Source organism: Salvelinus namaycush, chromosome 15, assembly GCF_016432855.1.
Source record: "Salvelinus namaycush isolate Seneca chromosome 15, SaNama_1.0, whole genome shotgun sequence".
Taxonomy (NCBI): domain Eukaryota; kingdom Metazoa; phylum Chordata; class Actinopteri; order Salmoniformes; family Salmonidae; genus Salvelinus; species Salvelinus namaycush.
Genome location: NC_052321.1, coordinates 32,214,701 through 32,230,826, shown reverse-complemented (window position 1 = coordinate 32,230,826; position 16,126 = coordinate 32,214,701). Strand labels below are relative to the sequence as shown.

The window sequence follows — 16,126 nt, the reverse complement described above, 5'->3', positions numbered from 1 at the left end:
CCGGGAACAAGCTCAAGCTTAACATCATCTGACTCGGAAGAAGAAAAGACTGCATGGGGCTGGCAAGAGACAATGTGTATAGTCTATGAGTCCAACGTCATGGAGCTCATGAAGTCCTGCCAGACCAGCTGCCATTGCCCAACACAAGGTTCACCAGCGGAAGAACATTCAGGAATGTAACATTTGATTTGACTTGAACCTGCCTGGAATATACAGTCAACACAACATCCACATTCAGTTAGACTGATGTTGTAGTATAATATAGAATGCCTGGTATGCTCACAAATGCACTGTGTTATAGATATTGCTAGCTATTGTAGATATGTATTTAATTGAGTTTGATTAAATGTTTTCTATAATCTTTTTCACAAGTGTACTGACACGTGACTAAATGATTCCAGCTACATAAGAAACCAATAAAGTGTTGACTTCAACTTCTGGATCAATTCATTGTGATATTCATGAAATGTACTTGGAGGTAACTTGCTACAATCTTACTGCCCAAAAAATATATGCAGTGAGTTGGTGTATCATTTCAACTTTAATTTGTTGGCAAGTAAAAATGTTTCAATAAAATAATAGATTAGTTAATCAATGTAGCAAATAAGTAGACATGGCTTATATTCAAGACAAATTTCATTTGCTCTGGAGACCGAGGTGAGTTTACAAAGCAGTATGCAGGAACAGTTATTTTATTTGTATTTTTTATTTAACCTTTATTTAACTAGGCAAGTCAGTTAAGAACAAATTCTTATTTTACAATGACGGCTACCTCAGCCAAGCCCTAACCTGGACGATGCTGGGCCAATTGTGCACCGCCCTATGGGACTCCCGATCATCGACACCTCTAGCACTGAGATGCAGTGCCTTAGACTGCTGCGCCACTCAGGATCCATATATCATGGCAATATATGACATATATACAGTAGAAGAAAAATATACTACTAACGTGTATAATAAATACTACAGTTCTACAAAGGGAATACTTGCATATTATGTTTTTTCGGGGGTGCCACGAGGTGTTTGTAGTCACTTTGGGGAGATTGTTGTTATGGACCTATCACATCTACTCTTGAGTCATCAACTTCTTTGTATCCAACATACTGTGTGAGGGAGAAATTGCTCAAATGGCCCCAACAGCACATGCAGGCAAGGGGATTCGGTGTCCTCTGCCTAGCTTCTCCCCACGTAGAACAAACACAAACTCCCAAAATAATCTTTAGGCCACCCAGCAGTATTGTCTGTAAGAGAATGACAAAAACACTATTTGACTTTCTTGGGCAATCATTGTGTACTGTCTGTATTCCTACTGTAGCAGCATGAGGCAGAATATTACACATGTCACAGGTACATGTTAGCTAGCTAGCTACAACACATAGTTGTAGGTACTCAAAGACTAATATGCCAAAGTCATTCATTTACTCTTCATCATCATCATCATCATCAAAACATTTCTCCAGTTTTGCTCCTAATGAGATGCACTGACGCTAGCTAGCTAACATTAGCTAGCTAGCTATAATGTTAGACTACTGTACATTAGCTCAATTATAATGTACTGTACAACACTGCCTTGTGTAAAAAGAGAGCTTATATTGCTGGCTAGCTACCGACAGCAAAACAACCAACTTGTTTGTCACTTTCCCTCCTTGTCCAGCTGGTCTAGGCTGCTGCCGCCAGTCTTGAACGTTCTGAAGAACGTCTCCAGCACCCCTCTATCCATATGAGCGTCAATGGTCTGTCACACACACACACGATCCATGGGGTCTACAGTGACCCTCTCCAATAAGAACTGTCTGCCATCAAATTTGTTGCAGCACAGACATTCCTCTTCTGTTGGCATGTCTGGACAGCACCTGCATAGGCACCACCAGTCAGAGTCTGACCGTGGCTCCCCATTGCGGCTTGCTGGTCTCAACTCCTCTTCCCGTGAACCTGGAGAAACTAGTACCACCCCCATTTTGAAAAGACTGCCTTCGAGGGTGGGAACACAATTGGACAAGGAAGTAGAGCTCCCGTCAGACTGTAGTATTCACAAAGCCAGGGAAAATGAGTAAACCTAGAAATCCTGCAATGTCGTGGCAGATAGGAACATCACTGTGACAAGTCCAATGGCTCTATTGAACAAGGACAACCATATCTACTCGCTGCTAGCGTGATCGTTTAATCCACGAAACACAAAGGCCACAATAATTGCTACAAAACATGACTCCATTAATTTCTAGATCAGACAGCAGGCTCAATCAACCAATGACGTCATTGTTTGAACTCTCCCGGCATAAAAATATGCTACGGTACATAATTATGTCTGAAACACCTCTCATAACTCATAATGATGTAGAAAGACTTGGAAGAACACCCCAAATAATGTCTAGTGGTGAAGTTTCCCTTTAATAAGAGCCTAACAACTACACCGTCTAAGAGCCTAACAACTACACCCTCTAAGAGCCTAACAACTACACCCTCTAAGAGCCTAACAACTACACCCTCTAAGAGCCTAACAACTACACCCTCTAAGAGCCTAACAACTACACCCTCCTCAAACAGTAAGGCTTTCCCCTCTTCTTTCTGCTTCTTTCTACTCTATTGTTTCCTATCCTCCATTCTCTCTCTTTCTCCCCCTCTTTCCCTTTCCAGGTCTGCTTTGCTCATCCAATCCTCTCAATCTAACAATCAATCAAGGTAGTTACTGGTGTTCATTTTGTTTCTAGGAAATAATTAGAGCTACAAAGAACATGTTTCCTTTTCAAAAGTAAAAGGTTGTGACTATACAATTTTTCTCTTCTAAAATGTGACGGATTTGTTGATGTAACAAAGAGATTTGTTCCTTCCCTCAACTCCGATGCTGGGTATTGTGTTTCCGCCTGTCAGAATGACTTAAGGCTATAAGAGGAAGACCTGCCCTCAGATCCCAGCACTGAGAAGGGGCAGCTGGCCATAGTTTGATCTCTGATTCTCCATTCTATAACTACAAGGCTTGCTGCGTGTTGCATCTCTCCCCTGTGGTATGACTCCCATTTTCTGAGCCCATTCGCATCGCAAGCAGCCATCTGGTACACGCATACACAATGTACAAGCACACACACACACACACACAAACTCACAGAACGTAGAAGCGCAATAATGCACGAACACGCATAAATGTGCATACACACACAAACACACACAAAGCAGCAGCAAACATTAGCCTCCCCAACCAACACAGAGGTCTTTGTATAGCAACACTGGCATCTGACCCAAAGCTGCCGATAGAAGGGGTGATACGGGGTGAAGGGGTATTGGCTGTGCAGGGTGGGGGGTGCAGGGTGGGGGGGTATTGGCTTGGCTGTATTGGGAAGGAAACGTGGTGGGTTAGGTTGGAGGTGAACCAAGAGTCAGGAGGTGTGACAGAGTAGACAGAGGCGAGATGTGAAAGATTGGCCTGGTGAGGGGTAGTCATTCTGTGCCACTTGGTAAGGAGCCCAGGAGTGGGACACTCAACTCAATGGAGGATTGTTAGCTGACTGAAGGCAGTGCCAGCACTAACCCCACCATGTCATTATGATGTTTCTCTATAGCTACTGCATCTATGGATGGATGAAATGTTTCCCTTTAATCAGAATGAAACCTTCTACATACGCACACACAACACACACACACACACATTCACCTCAACCCCGAGTGCCTCCCTGTCCACATGTGATTTCGATGAACAGTCACTTCTTCGCTTGCAAACTGTCCCTCCCGGAAGTGTTTAATTAATTGTAGAGTCTCCGCCTCCTAAAAATATTTTGTTTACTTTTGGAAGTGACACTGGTTGCCCTGGAGATGGGCTGAATCACAGTGTTCTAGAAACACAAACTTTTAATTGCGGTCAATCTATTCATACTGAGGTGGCAAGGACGAGAACACTTCACAACTTCATTAGAAGATACAGACAGCCAGGCATGGTACTCCGTCAGCAGGGTTTTGATTCAGGCCACATTTTAACAAGAGACACTGTCATTGAAAATAAAATTGTTATCAAAAAGGCGAGAATGTACGCAAGCGAAGATAAGAAGGGCTTGTTATTAATTCTGGTCAATTCAAGCGGCAGCTTTGAGGGAAACTGTTCTGCTCCCTGCTCTCCCATGGTGAAGTGACTCACGACGACCGTCTAAAATGACACGGGAGGAGAGTCAAACATTACTTGAATTAAACTACAGACAGCTACTGCATTACTTCTCATGGAACACAGTGTCAACAAATTAACTCTCCACTCTCATTATGCCTTCACTATGAATTATTGAAAATTACTAATGCAGCCAGGCATGTGTGTGTGTGCATGTGTGTTCAACAATGAATGTGTGGATGGTTCCAGCAGTATCACCTCCACAGTGTGTGTGTCTGTGTGTGTGTGTAGTGTTTGTGTCTGACAGTGAGTGACTGGAGAGAGAGAGCCCCATGGAGCTGAATCTCCACATTAAACACCACCTGCTCCTTCCAGATACATAAAACACAGCACTGTGTCACACACACACACAAACACACACACACACACACACACACACCTCGCCTTTGTAGCTCCACCATGCCTAACCACCCACACGCATGTAGCCAGGCATAATGCAGATTAACACCAATACACACACACACGCTCCACTTCCTCGGCACTCACTGATCTGAGCAGTCCTCTAATAAACAGGAGTCTAGATATCAACATTCTGATTGTCATTCTCCCTCAGATAAATACTGTGTTCTAGCTATGTTTTCCATTTGTTCTGTGTTCTATATGGAGGATTAGAGATAATGGCTGTAAAATTCATACTGAGCAGAGCAGAGCTGTCAACTGTCACGTGAGGTAAAGAGAGATGAAAAGTCTAATGAGGGAGTGGAGAGGAGTCCTGAACTGTAAACACACACAGACAGGCTACAATGGGTAATCTCACTACCGCATGCTGCCATATTCTCTCCCCGGAAGTTCGAATGAGAAGTCACATAGAATAAATATAAAAGAAGATTTTATAGAACTAATACATATTTTTCATTATTTAAATAGGCAAGTCAGTTAAGAACAAATTCTTATTTTCAATGACAGCCTAGGAACAGTGGGTTAACTGCCTTGTTCAGGGGCAGAACGACAGATTTGTACCTTCTCAGCTCGGGGATTCGATCTTGCAACCTTTCGGTTACTAGTCCAATGCTCTAACCACTAGGCTACCTGCCACCCCATATGCAACTAAGAAGTCAAATAGGGGAAGATTTTAATAAGAATTTGAAGATCAATACAGATCATGTTTCGATCTACCTAACCAATGTACCATTAATCTACAAATGTTCTGTGTTCTACCAACAGAGCACAAATACTATGAGAGAGAGGAGATACATTGTTGAGAATGTATCAATATTTTACAGAGAACTTGGCCCATAAAAAAACTCTTAAGTTATTTAATATTCATGAATGCATCACCTTCATGAATATTCATGATCAGATGAATATTTTAGTTAATCTCCAATGGACGAATTAGGCTGCTCTTTCAGCTAATCAATAATTTGGAGGTGATTGTCATTGACGGACACCGTCGACAACGTCCAGACGAAAGGGTCAGAAAATAAAGTTACACTCCACAACTGTAGCTTGATCATCAGTGAAAATCATCACACGGTCTGCAGAGTACATGGCAGCAAGCAATGCCCCTGTGAACAACATTTTTGCGATGGATCTAGCCACAAAATAGAGATCAAATGTTTGAAAATACGATGCCATAAGGCCGGGGTTACACTCCTGTCATATATTCAGCAGTGGCTCATTCTAAAGAAGTGGCTCTCTGATCAGCGCAGATTAAGTGAAATGTATTCTGAGTGTCAGAAGTCAACTGAGAGGGCATCACCACCACCGCTGTAGTGTTGATGTGGATGGTTAAACCATAAAGAGGGCAACACAGACACCAAGGCAACACCAGCTCAGCACTTGATGCCACTAAGGGATATTTACAGGGGGGTCCAACATGATTGGATCTCTTGATAAAGATGAGCTAAAAAGACTGTTTAAAATAAATAATACAAATACTGAGCTACTGTATATTGTATGCTCCAAAAAATGTTCAATTATTATTTTAAACTAATACAATTGCTCAGAGAAATACATTTTGTTTCACAAGTAATAAAAAAAAAATCAAAAAGATTGGGGGTCAATACTCTAGCACCCTCCCCTTGCGAGGATAGCAACACTGAGCCTTTTTCTCAATGTTTTTATTTGAGATTGGAGAACACATTGGGAGGGATCTTAGACCAGTCCTCCATACAGAATCGTTCCATATCCTTGATATCCTTCGTTTTTGCTTGTGGACTGCCCTCTTCAATTCAAACAACAGGTTTTCAATGGGTTTCCAGTCCGGAGGACTGAGATGGCCATTGGAAAATGTAGATTGTGTGATCAGTTATCCATTTCATGTGGATTTTGACGTGCAAAGTGACAGAAAATATCATATATTTTTCTTAATGTTTTGCGTGGGAAAAATGGCACAGCTCAAATTCTCTAAATTGAAAAATAAAGAAGACAATGATGGGTAGGAATGTAGTGGGGGGAACTGTCACGATCTCAGATATTCCTGTTAAATTTCCTACAGGAGAGTATAATAGATATAATTGTGGGCTAGGCACCATTTTCTGAAAGTATAAAGGCTCTTTCATATAATGACAGTAGAAAAGAAAAGGAAATGGTGTGATATTTCCTACTTTATCACTTAAGATATGACTAATGGTCAATATGCAAGATGAGAGAAGATTAGTTTTGACCTTGACTGTGACCTTCTGCAGTTTGGAAATGAAAATGTGTGCAGAGAGGAGGAGAAGGCTGTTGGGGAGCCCTTTCTTGTCATTATGTTGTTTCCAGTTCTGAAGGTGGTTATTAATTTTATTTCTTTATGATTCACAATCTGCTCTTTCGAAATATGCCATATGCTCAAAGCAATTCAAGGATGACGAGTGTCAGAATCAGTACAGTAATAAAAATAGCCTAAATGAGCTTGATTTACAGCCTGTGCCTCCCAGCAGTCAGCCCTCTCTCCCTCACCTATGATAAAATCCCCTAGCCTTGGCAAACAACAGCCTGCCTGCCAGCCAGCCAGCCAGCAACACAGGACCAACACACACACTTACCTTTTTCAATCAATCCAGTGTTAGCCAGATAAAAAACAGAGTGCAGGTGTAGGGAGAAATGTATAACAAATGGGCAGTGTAGTACATATTTATTAGCATTGGAGGAAATTAAATCAATATCAGGGCCCAAATCAGTTTGTTTTAATCAGGAACAAACATATTGACTTCACACAATATGGCCAGTTTTATCTATCACTAATAAAAATTCATTGAGACAAGGTGCCTATAAAGGCTGTGACAAAATAGGAACCTGTGCGTTCCCATACATTCATTTGGCTGCAGTCTGGTCAGTAGCCCTTTCCTGCAGTCAAATGACCTAGTGGTCTCATGGGCGGAATGTTATTCATATTTTTCAGAATTGCATAACATTAAAAAACCGACTGAAAATCTGGTGTTTCTATGTCAAACGGTTTTCTGTGATGTATATAAAGTGTAATATTGGGTTGCAGACTCAAAATGTAATACATTTCAACTCTATATCTGACATGGTACAGGTGTCCTCTCTTTTTAAGCCCAGAACCATGTGTGTGAGGTGCATACTTGGGTTTCAAAGTAGCCTTGTTTAAGACCAAGAAACACTCTGTGTGACCCTGATTTAGCCCACTGCAGTAAAACGTTAATGCCTCCCTCTCTTTTGTTTCCGTTCATCGCCAGAGATCTTTCGACTTTTATGAAATTACACCTAATGGAATGTGATAATGGGAGCTTTCTGGCAATCAGGATGTTAGCTATGGTGTGGGGGGTCAGAGGTAGGGAGGTGCATGAAAAGGATTACTAAACACCCCCCTCACACACACACCACCTCTTCCAGTGCCCGGCTAAGGAGAATGTGATTACAAGCTATGGGGCCAGGCCCTCCTCTGGGGCATAGAGCACCACCATCCATCCATTATTGTAGAGCACCACCATACAGACAGTAACATCCATCCAGTAACATCCATACAGTAACATCCATCCAGTAACATCCATCCAGTAACATCCATACAGTAACATCCATACAGTAACATCCATACAGTAACAGGATACATCCAGACAGTAACATCCATACAGTAACATCCAGACAGTAACAGGATACATCCAGACAGTAACATCCATACAGTAACATCCATACAGTAACAGGATACATCCATACAGTAACATCCGTACAGTAACATCCAAACAGTAACATCCATACAGTAACATCCATACAGTAACAGGATACATCCAGACAGTAACATCCAGACCGTAACATCCAGACAGTAACATCCAAACAGTAACATCCATACAGTAACATCCAAACAGTAACATCCATACAGTAACACCGATACAGTAACATCGATACAGTAACAGGATACATCCATACAGTAACATCCAGACAGTAACATCCATACAGTAACAGGATACATCCATACAGTAACATCCATACAGTAACATCCAGACAGTAACATCCATACAGTAACAGGATACATCCATACAGTAACATCCATACAGTAACATCCAAACAGTAACATCCATACAGTAACACCGATACAGTAACATCGATACAGTAACATCCAGACAGTAACATCCATACAGTAACATCCATACAGTAACATCCAGACAGTAACATCCAAACAGTAACATCCATACAGTAACACCGATACAGTAACATCGATACAGTAACAGGATACATCCATACAGTAACATCCATACAGTAACATCGATACAGTAACAGGATACATCCAGACAGTAACATCCAAACAGTAACATCCATACAGTAACACCGATACAGTAACATCGATACAGTAACAGGATACATCCATACAGTAACACCGATACAGTAACATCGATACAGTAACAGGATACATCCATACAGTAACATCCAAACAGTAACATCCATACAGTAACACCGATACAGTAACATCGATACAGTAACAGGATACATCCATACAGTAACACCGATACAGTAACATCGATACAGTAACAGGATACATCCATACAGTAACATCCATACAGTAACATCCAGACAGTAACATCCATACAGTAACAGGATACATCCATACAGTAACATCCATACAGTAACATCCAAACAGTAACATCCATACAGTAACACCGATACAGTAACATCGATACAGTAACATCCAGACAGTAACATCCATACAGTAACATCCAGACAGTAACATCCAGACAGTAACATCGATACAGTAACAGGATACATCCATACAGTAACATCCATACAGTAACATCCATACAGTAACATCCAGACAGTAACATCCATACAGTAACAGGATACATCCATACAGTAACATCCAAACAGTAACATCCAGACAGTAACATCCATACAGTAACAGGATACATCCATACAGTAACATCCATACAGTAATATCCATACAGTAACATCCATACAGTAACATCCATACAGTAACATCCATGCAGTAACATCGATACAGTAACAGGATACATCCATACAGTAACATCCAGACAGTAACAGGATACATCCATACAGTAACATCCAGACAGTAACAGGATACATCCATACAGTAACATCCAGACAGTAACATCCATACAGTAACATCCATGCAGTAACATCCATGCAGTAACATCGATACAGTAACAGGATACATCCAGACAGTAACATCCAGACAGTAACAGGATACATCCAGACAGTAACATCCAGACAGTAACAGGATACATCCATACAGTAACATCCAGACAGTAACGTCCATACAGTAACATCCATGCAGTAACATCGATACAGTAACAGGATACATCCATACAGTAACATCCATACAGTACATTTACATTTTTACATTTTAGTCATTTAGCAGACGCTCTTATCCAGAGCGACTTACAGTAGAGTGCATACATTTTATTAAATTTTTTACATACTGAGACAAGGATATCCCTACCGGCCAATCCCTCCCTAACCCCTAACCCGGACGACGCTATGCCAATTGTGCGTCGCCCCACGGACCTCCCGGTTGCGGCCGGCTGCGACAGAGCCTGGGCGTGAACCCAGAGACTCTGGTGGCGCAGCTAGCACTGCGATGCAGTGCCCTAGACCACTGCGCCACCCGGAGATCAGTAACATCCAGACAGTAACATCCATACAGTAACATCCAGACAGTAACATCCAGACAGTAACATCCATACAGTAACATCCATACAGTAACATCCAGACAGTAACAGGATACATCCATCCAGTAACATCCATACAGTAACATCCATACAGTAACATCCATCCAGTAACATCCATCCAGTAACATCCAGACAGTAACATCCATACAGTAACATCCATCCAGTAACATCCATCCAGTAACATCCAGACAGAAACAGGATACATCCATACAGTAACATCCATACAGTAACATCCATACAGTAACATCCATACAGTAACAGGATACATCCATACAGTAACATCCATACAGTAACATCCAGACAGTAACATCCATACAGTAACATCCAGACAGTAACATCCAGACAGTAACATCCATACAGTAACATTCATACAGTAACAGGATACATCCATACAGTAACATTCATACAGTAACATCCAGACAGTAACATCCAGACAGTAACATCCATACAGTAACATCCATACAGTAACATCCATACAGTAACATCCATACAGTAACATCCAGACAGTAACATCCAGACAGTAACATCCATACAGGATACATCCATACAGTAACATCCATACAGTAACATCCATACAGTAACATCCATACAGTAACAGGATACATCCATACAGTAACATCCATACAGTAACATCCTGTTACAGCCAGCCAGTAACATCCAGCTAGTAACAGGCATCCAGTAAACATCCATCCAATAGCATCCATCCAGTAACAGTCAGCTAGTAATACCCATACAGTAACATCCAGACAGTAACATCCAGACAGTAACATCCATACAGTAACATCCAGACAGTAACATCCAGACAGTAACATCCATACAGTAACATTCATACAGTAACAGGATACATCCATACAGTAACATCCATACAGTAACATCCATACAGTAACATCCATACAGTAACATCCAGACAGTAACATCCAGACAGTAACATCCATACAGTAACATCCAGACAGTAACATCCAGACAGTAACAGGATACATCCATCCAGTAACATCCATACAGTAACATCCATCCAGTAACATCCATCCAGTAACATCCAGACAGTAACATCCATCCAGTAACAGCCAGACAGTAACATCCATACAGTAACATCCATCCAGTAACATCCATCCAGTAACATCCATCCAGTAACAGGATACATCCATACAGTAACATCCATACAGTAACATCCATACAGTAACATCCATCCAGTAACAGGATACATCCATACAGTAACATCCATCAGTAACATCCATCCAGTAACATCCATCCAGTAACAGGATACATCCATACAGTAACATCCATACAGTAACATCCATCCAGTAACATCCAGACAGTAACATCCATCCAGTAACAGCCAGACAGTAACATCCATACAGTAACATCCATCCAGTAACATCCATCCAGTAACAGGATACATCCATACAGTAACATCCATACAGTAACATCCATACAGTAACATCCATCCAGTAACAGGATACATCCATACAGTAACATCCATCAGTAACATCCATCCAGTAACATCCATCCAGTAACAGGATACATCCATACAGTAACATCCAGACAGTAACATCCATCCAGTAACATCCATCCAGTAACAGTAACATCCATACAGTAACATCCATACAGTAACAGGATACATCCATACAGTAACATCCATACAGTAACATCCATACAGTAACATCCATACAGTAACAGGATACATCCATACAGTAACACCCATACAGTAACATCCATACAGTAACACCCATACAGTAACATCCATACAGTAACAGGATACATCCATACAGTAACATCCATACAGTAACATCCATACAGTAACATCCATACAGTAACAGGATACATCCATACAGTAACATCCAGACCGTAACATCCAGACAGTAACATCCATACAGTAACATCCATACAGTAACATTCATACAGTAACAGGATACATCCATACAGTAACATCCATACAGTAACATCCATACAGTAACATCCAGACAGTAACATCCAGACAGTAACATCCAGACAGTAACATCCATACAGTAACATCGATACAGTAACATCGATACAGTAACAGGATACATCCATACAGTAACATCCATACAGTAACATCCATACAGTAACATCCAGACAGTAACATCCAGACAGTAACAGGATACATCCATACAGTAACATCCATACAGTAACATCCTGTTACAGCCAGCCAGTAACATCCAGCTAGTAACAGGCATCCAGTAAACATCCATCCAATAGCATCCATCCAGTAACAGTCAGCTAGTAATACCCATACAGTAACAGGCATCCAGTAACAGTCATCCAGTAATATCCATACATTAACAGGATACAGCCATCCAGTAACATCCAGTTACAGCCAGCTAGTAACATCCATACAGTAACAGGCATCCAGTAATAGCCATTCACCTTGTAGAGATACTGCTGTTGCTCCTCTGACATCATCAGCTTGTAGCTGTCCGTCACCACCGAGTCCATGTCCATAAGCCAATCCCAGAGCTCCTGGAAGTCTGACTCAAACTCTTGCAGACTGGAGGACAGGAAGGAGGGAGGAGAGGAAGGAGGGAGGAGAGGGAGAAGGGAAGGAGGGAGAAGAGGAGATGGGAAGAGGGAGGAGAGAGGGGGAGGGAGTAGAAGGGAGGAGGGAGAAGAAGACAAGGAGGAAGAGCTGGGGTTAGAGACGATGCCCCTGTGAAATATCCCACTAAACCCCTGCTAAACGCCCACCCCCCAATGCCCACCTCTTCCTCAGCTTAACCATTAGGTTGAAAAGAGGGAAAGGCAGCCGGACATTACAGAGGGAATATTTGACAAGCGCTGGTAATTACCATGGCCCGTCAGTGGAATGCTGGGTTCAGGAGGGTGCAGAAGGTGTGAACAGGGTTAGACGCATACTGAATCTCTGACCCAGCTGGTGAGTGACACCTATCTCTATAGCACAGAAACATCTTAATTAAACATGACTTCAACTCTCCTTCCTCCCTACCTCCGTCACACCCCAGCCCCTCCTTCCCCTTCCCCAGCCCCTGACATGAAATAACATCAAATATTTATGAAAGGAACAAGGGCAATTGCTCAAACATACACATTACTGTCAGGGGTTTGGTTTGGTTTTTTAGACTCGGCGGGTGGCTACATGTTTATAAACATTAGTGGTTCAAATTGTTTTGGAATTCGCCTGGGCTGCTCTGGACACTTTGACAGTTGTGTCAGGCTGCCGATGACGTTCCCGTCCCTTCTCTCGACTTCCATTCACAAAGCAATCAACTGAGTTGTCCCTGAAGAAAGAAACGACTATGAATGAGATTACATAAATAACCATCAAACTGGTGGGAAATATCAACACCCTCTTTATTTTAATTTATAGCAGCAACAAAGTTAACACAGGAGCGGGATTGAGTTTGGGCTTAGTACTACATATGTAATTTCAACAAGCATGGTGGAGCTGTATGTATTAGCATTTTCAAGCAGACATTGATGAAACAAAATGACGTTAGGGAAAATATGAATATATTAGTCCTTGTTATACAGAAGTCACTGATCATAACAAAACAGGGGAGACAGAAAATGAGAAACCGTGTGACAAGTAAAGCTCGAGGAAGTCACCCTAAGGCATTAAACTCCGCAACTCATTATACGGCGGCTGCTGTAGGCCTTTTGTAAGCTAAACTGATAAATACGTTACAATATTCCTTCCGCGATATTGTTTTTTCCTCACTAATACAAAACTAAATGCTTGTAGAACAAGATCTCTGCGGGCATCTAACCAAACAAACAAATAAGGGAATAAAATCAAGCCTCACACAGCAGGATCCATTTAGCAGAGCTACATTATAGCCTTTTGATCTGTCAGAATCTTTCTCTATCAGTTGCCTTGGTTGTGTACAAAGCATACAGTACTGTCTGTATGTCTCCTCAACTAAACTAAACCTTCAAACCCTCCCTTTTGGCATTACTCTTCCCAGATCATTCCCTCCCTCCCTCCGATGAAAGTAGACATGCGTAAATGTTACCCTGTTAACCGTAGGGATGCTAGGTCTGTGCTCTGCGGATGGATGGGTGGGTGCCGCACACTACAGCCCCAGCCTAGCTGACAGACACGCTAGCGTCTGAAATGGATGCATTTCCGTCCTCTATTCTTTTCACATCCATTTAACATCAATCTCCCCCACTCAGAGGAGTGCTGGCTGGCTGATATGAGAGCAGCGCTACTGTACCTAATTCATCACCACCGCCCATCACTGGAGCCGCCATGTCACTCTGAGCAATAGGAAGGAAAGGTTGGACGCCTTATTGACACTCCTCACATCTCATTTAAAGTGACACTTTTATAGAAAGGCCCCTTTAATTGATGGTGTTAATCCCACCCGCTACTAACGAGGGAAATTAACATCTAACATCCCTGCCTGTATGATATCTTTAAACCTGAAATGGCACCCTATTCTCTATATACAGTTGAAGTCGGAGGTTTACATACACCTTAGCCAAATACATTTTAACTCAGTTTTTCACAATTCCTGACATTTAATCCTAGTAAAAATTCCCTGTCTTAGGTCAGTTAGGATCATAACTTTAAGAATGTGAAATGTCAGAATAATAGCAGAGAGAATGATTTATTTCAGCATTTCTTTCTTTCATCACATTCCCAGTGGGTCAGAAGTTTACATACACTCAATTAGTATTTGCTAGCATTGCCTTTAAATTGTTTAACTTGGGTCAAACTTTTCAGGTAGCCTTCCACAAGTTTCCCACAATAAGTTGGGTGAATTTTGGCCCATTCCTCCTGACAGAGCTGGTGTAACTGAGTCAGGTTTGTAGGCCTCCTTGCTCGCACAAACTTTTTCAGTTCTGCCCACAAATTTTCTATAGGATTTGAGGTCAGGGCTTTGTGATGGCCACTCCAATACCTTGACTTTGTTGTCCTTAAGCGATTTTGACACAACTTTGGAAGTATACTTAGGGTCATTGTCCATTTGGAAGACCCATTTGCGACCAAGCTTTAACTTCCTGACTGAAGTCTTGAGATGTTGCTTCAATATATCCAAATAATTTTCCTGCCTCATGATGCCATCTATTTTCATCAGACCAGAGGACATTTCTCCAAAAAGTACGATCTTTGTCCCCATGTGCAGTTGCAAACCGTAGTCTGGCTTTTTATGGCGGTTTTGGAGCAGTGGCTTCTTCCTTGCTGAGCGGCCTTTCAGGTTATGTCGATATAGGACTTGTTTTACTGTGGATATAGATACTTTTGTACCTGTTTCCTCCAGCATCTTCACAAGGTCCTTTGCTGTTCTTCTGGGATTGATTTGCACTTTTCTTACCAAAGTACGTTCATTTCTAGGAGACAGAATGCGTCTCCTTCCTGAGCAGTATGATGGCTGCGTGGTCCCATGGTGTTTATACTTGCGTACTATTGTTTGTACAGATGAACGTGGTACCTTCAGGCATTTGGAAATTGCTCCCAAGGATGAACCATACTTGTGGAGGTCTACAATTTAGTTTCTGAGGTCTTGGCTGATTTCTTTTGATTTTCCCATGATGTCAAGCAAAGAGGCACTGAGTTTGAAGGTAGGCCTTGAAATACATCCACAGGTACACCTCCAATTGACTCAAATAATGTCAATTAGCCTATCAGAAGCTTCTAAAGCCATGACATAATTTTCTGGAATTTTCCAAGCTGTTTAAACGCACAGTCAACTTAGTGAATGTAAACTTCTGACTCACTGGAATTGTGATACAGTGAATTATAAGTGAAATAATCTGTCTGTTAGCAATTGTTGGAAAAATGACTTGTGTCATGCACAAAGTAGATGTCCTAACCGACTTGCCAAAACTATAGTTTGTTAACAAGAAATTTGTGGAGTGGTTTAAAAAACGAGTTTTAATGACACCAACCTAGGTGTATGTAAACTTCTGACTTCAACTGTATATAGTGCTC

The 16,126-nt window shown here is 41.6% G+C and overlaps 1 protein-coding gene across 1 annotated transcript in view; it reads right to left on the bottom strand.

Moving 5' to 3' along the window:
- The window catches only part of akap6 (A kinase (PRKA) anchor protein 6), a 170,144-nt gene that overhangs the window by 64,516 nt on the left and 89,502 nt on the right, over positions 1 to 16,126 (bottom strand). Inside the window, exon 8 of the mRNA XM_039009773.1 lies at positions 12,598 to 12,718. Within this exon, the coding sequence (XP_038865701.1) occupies positions 12,598 to 12,718 (121 nt within the window). The remainder of the gene's footprint in view (positions 1 to 12,597; positions 12,719 to 16,126) is intronic.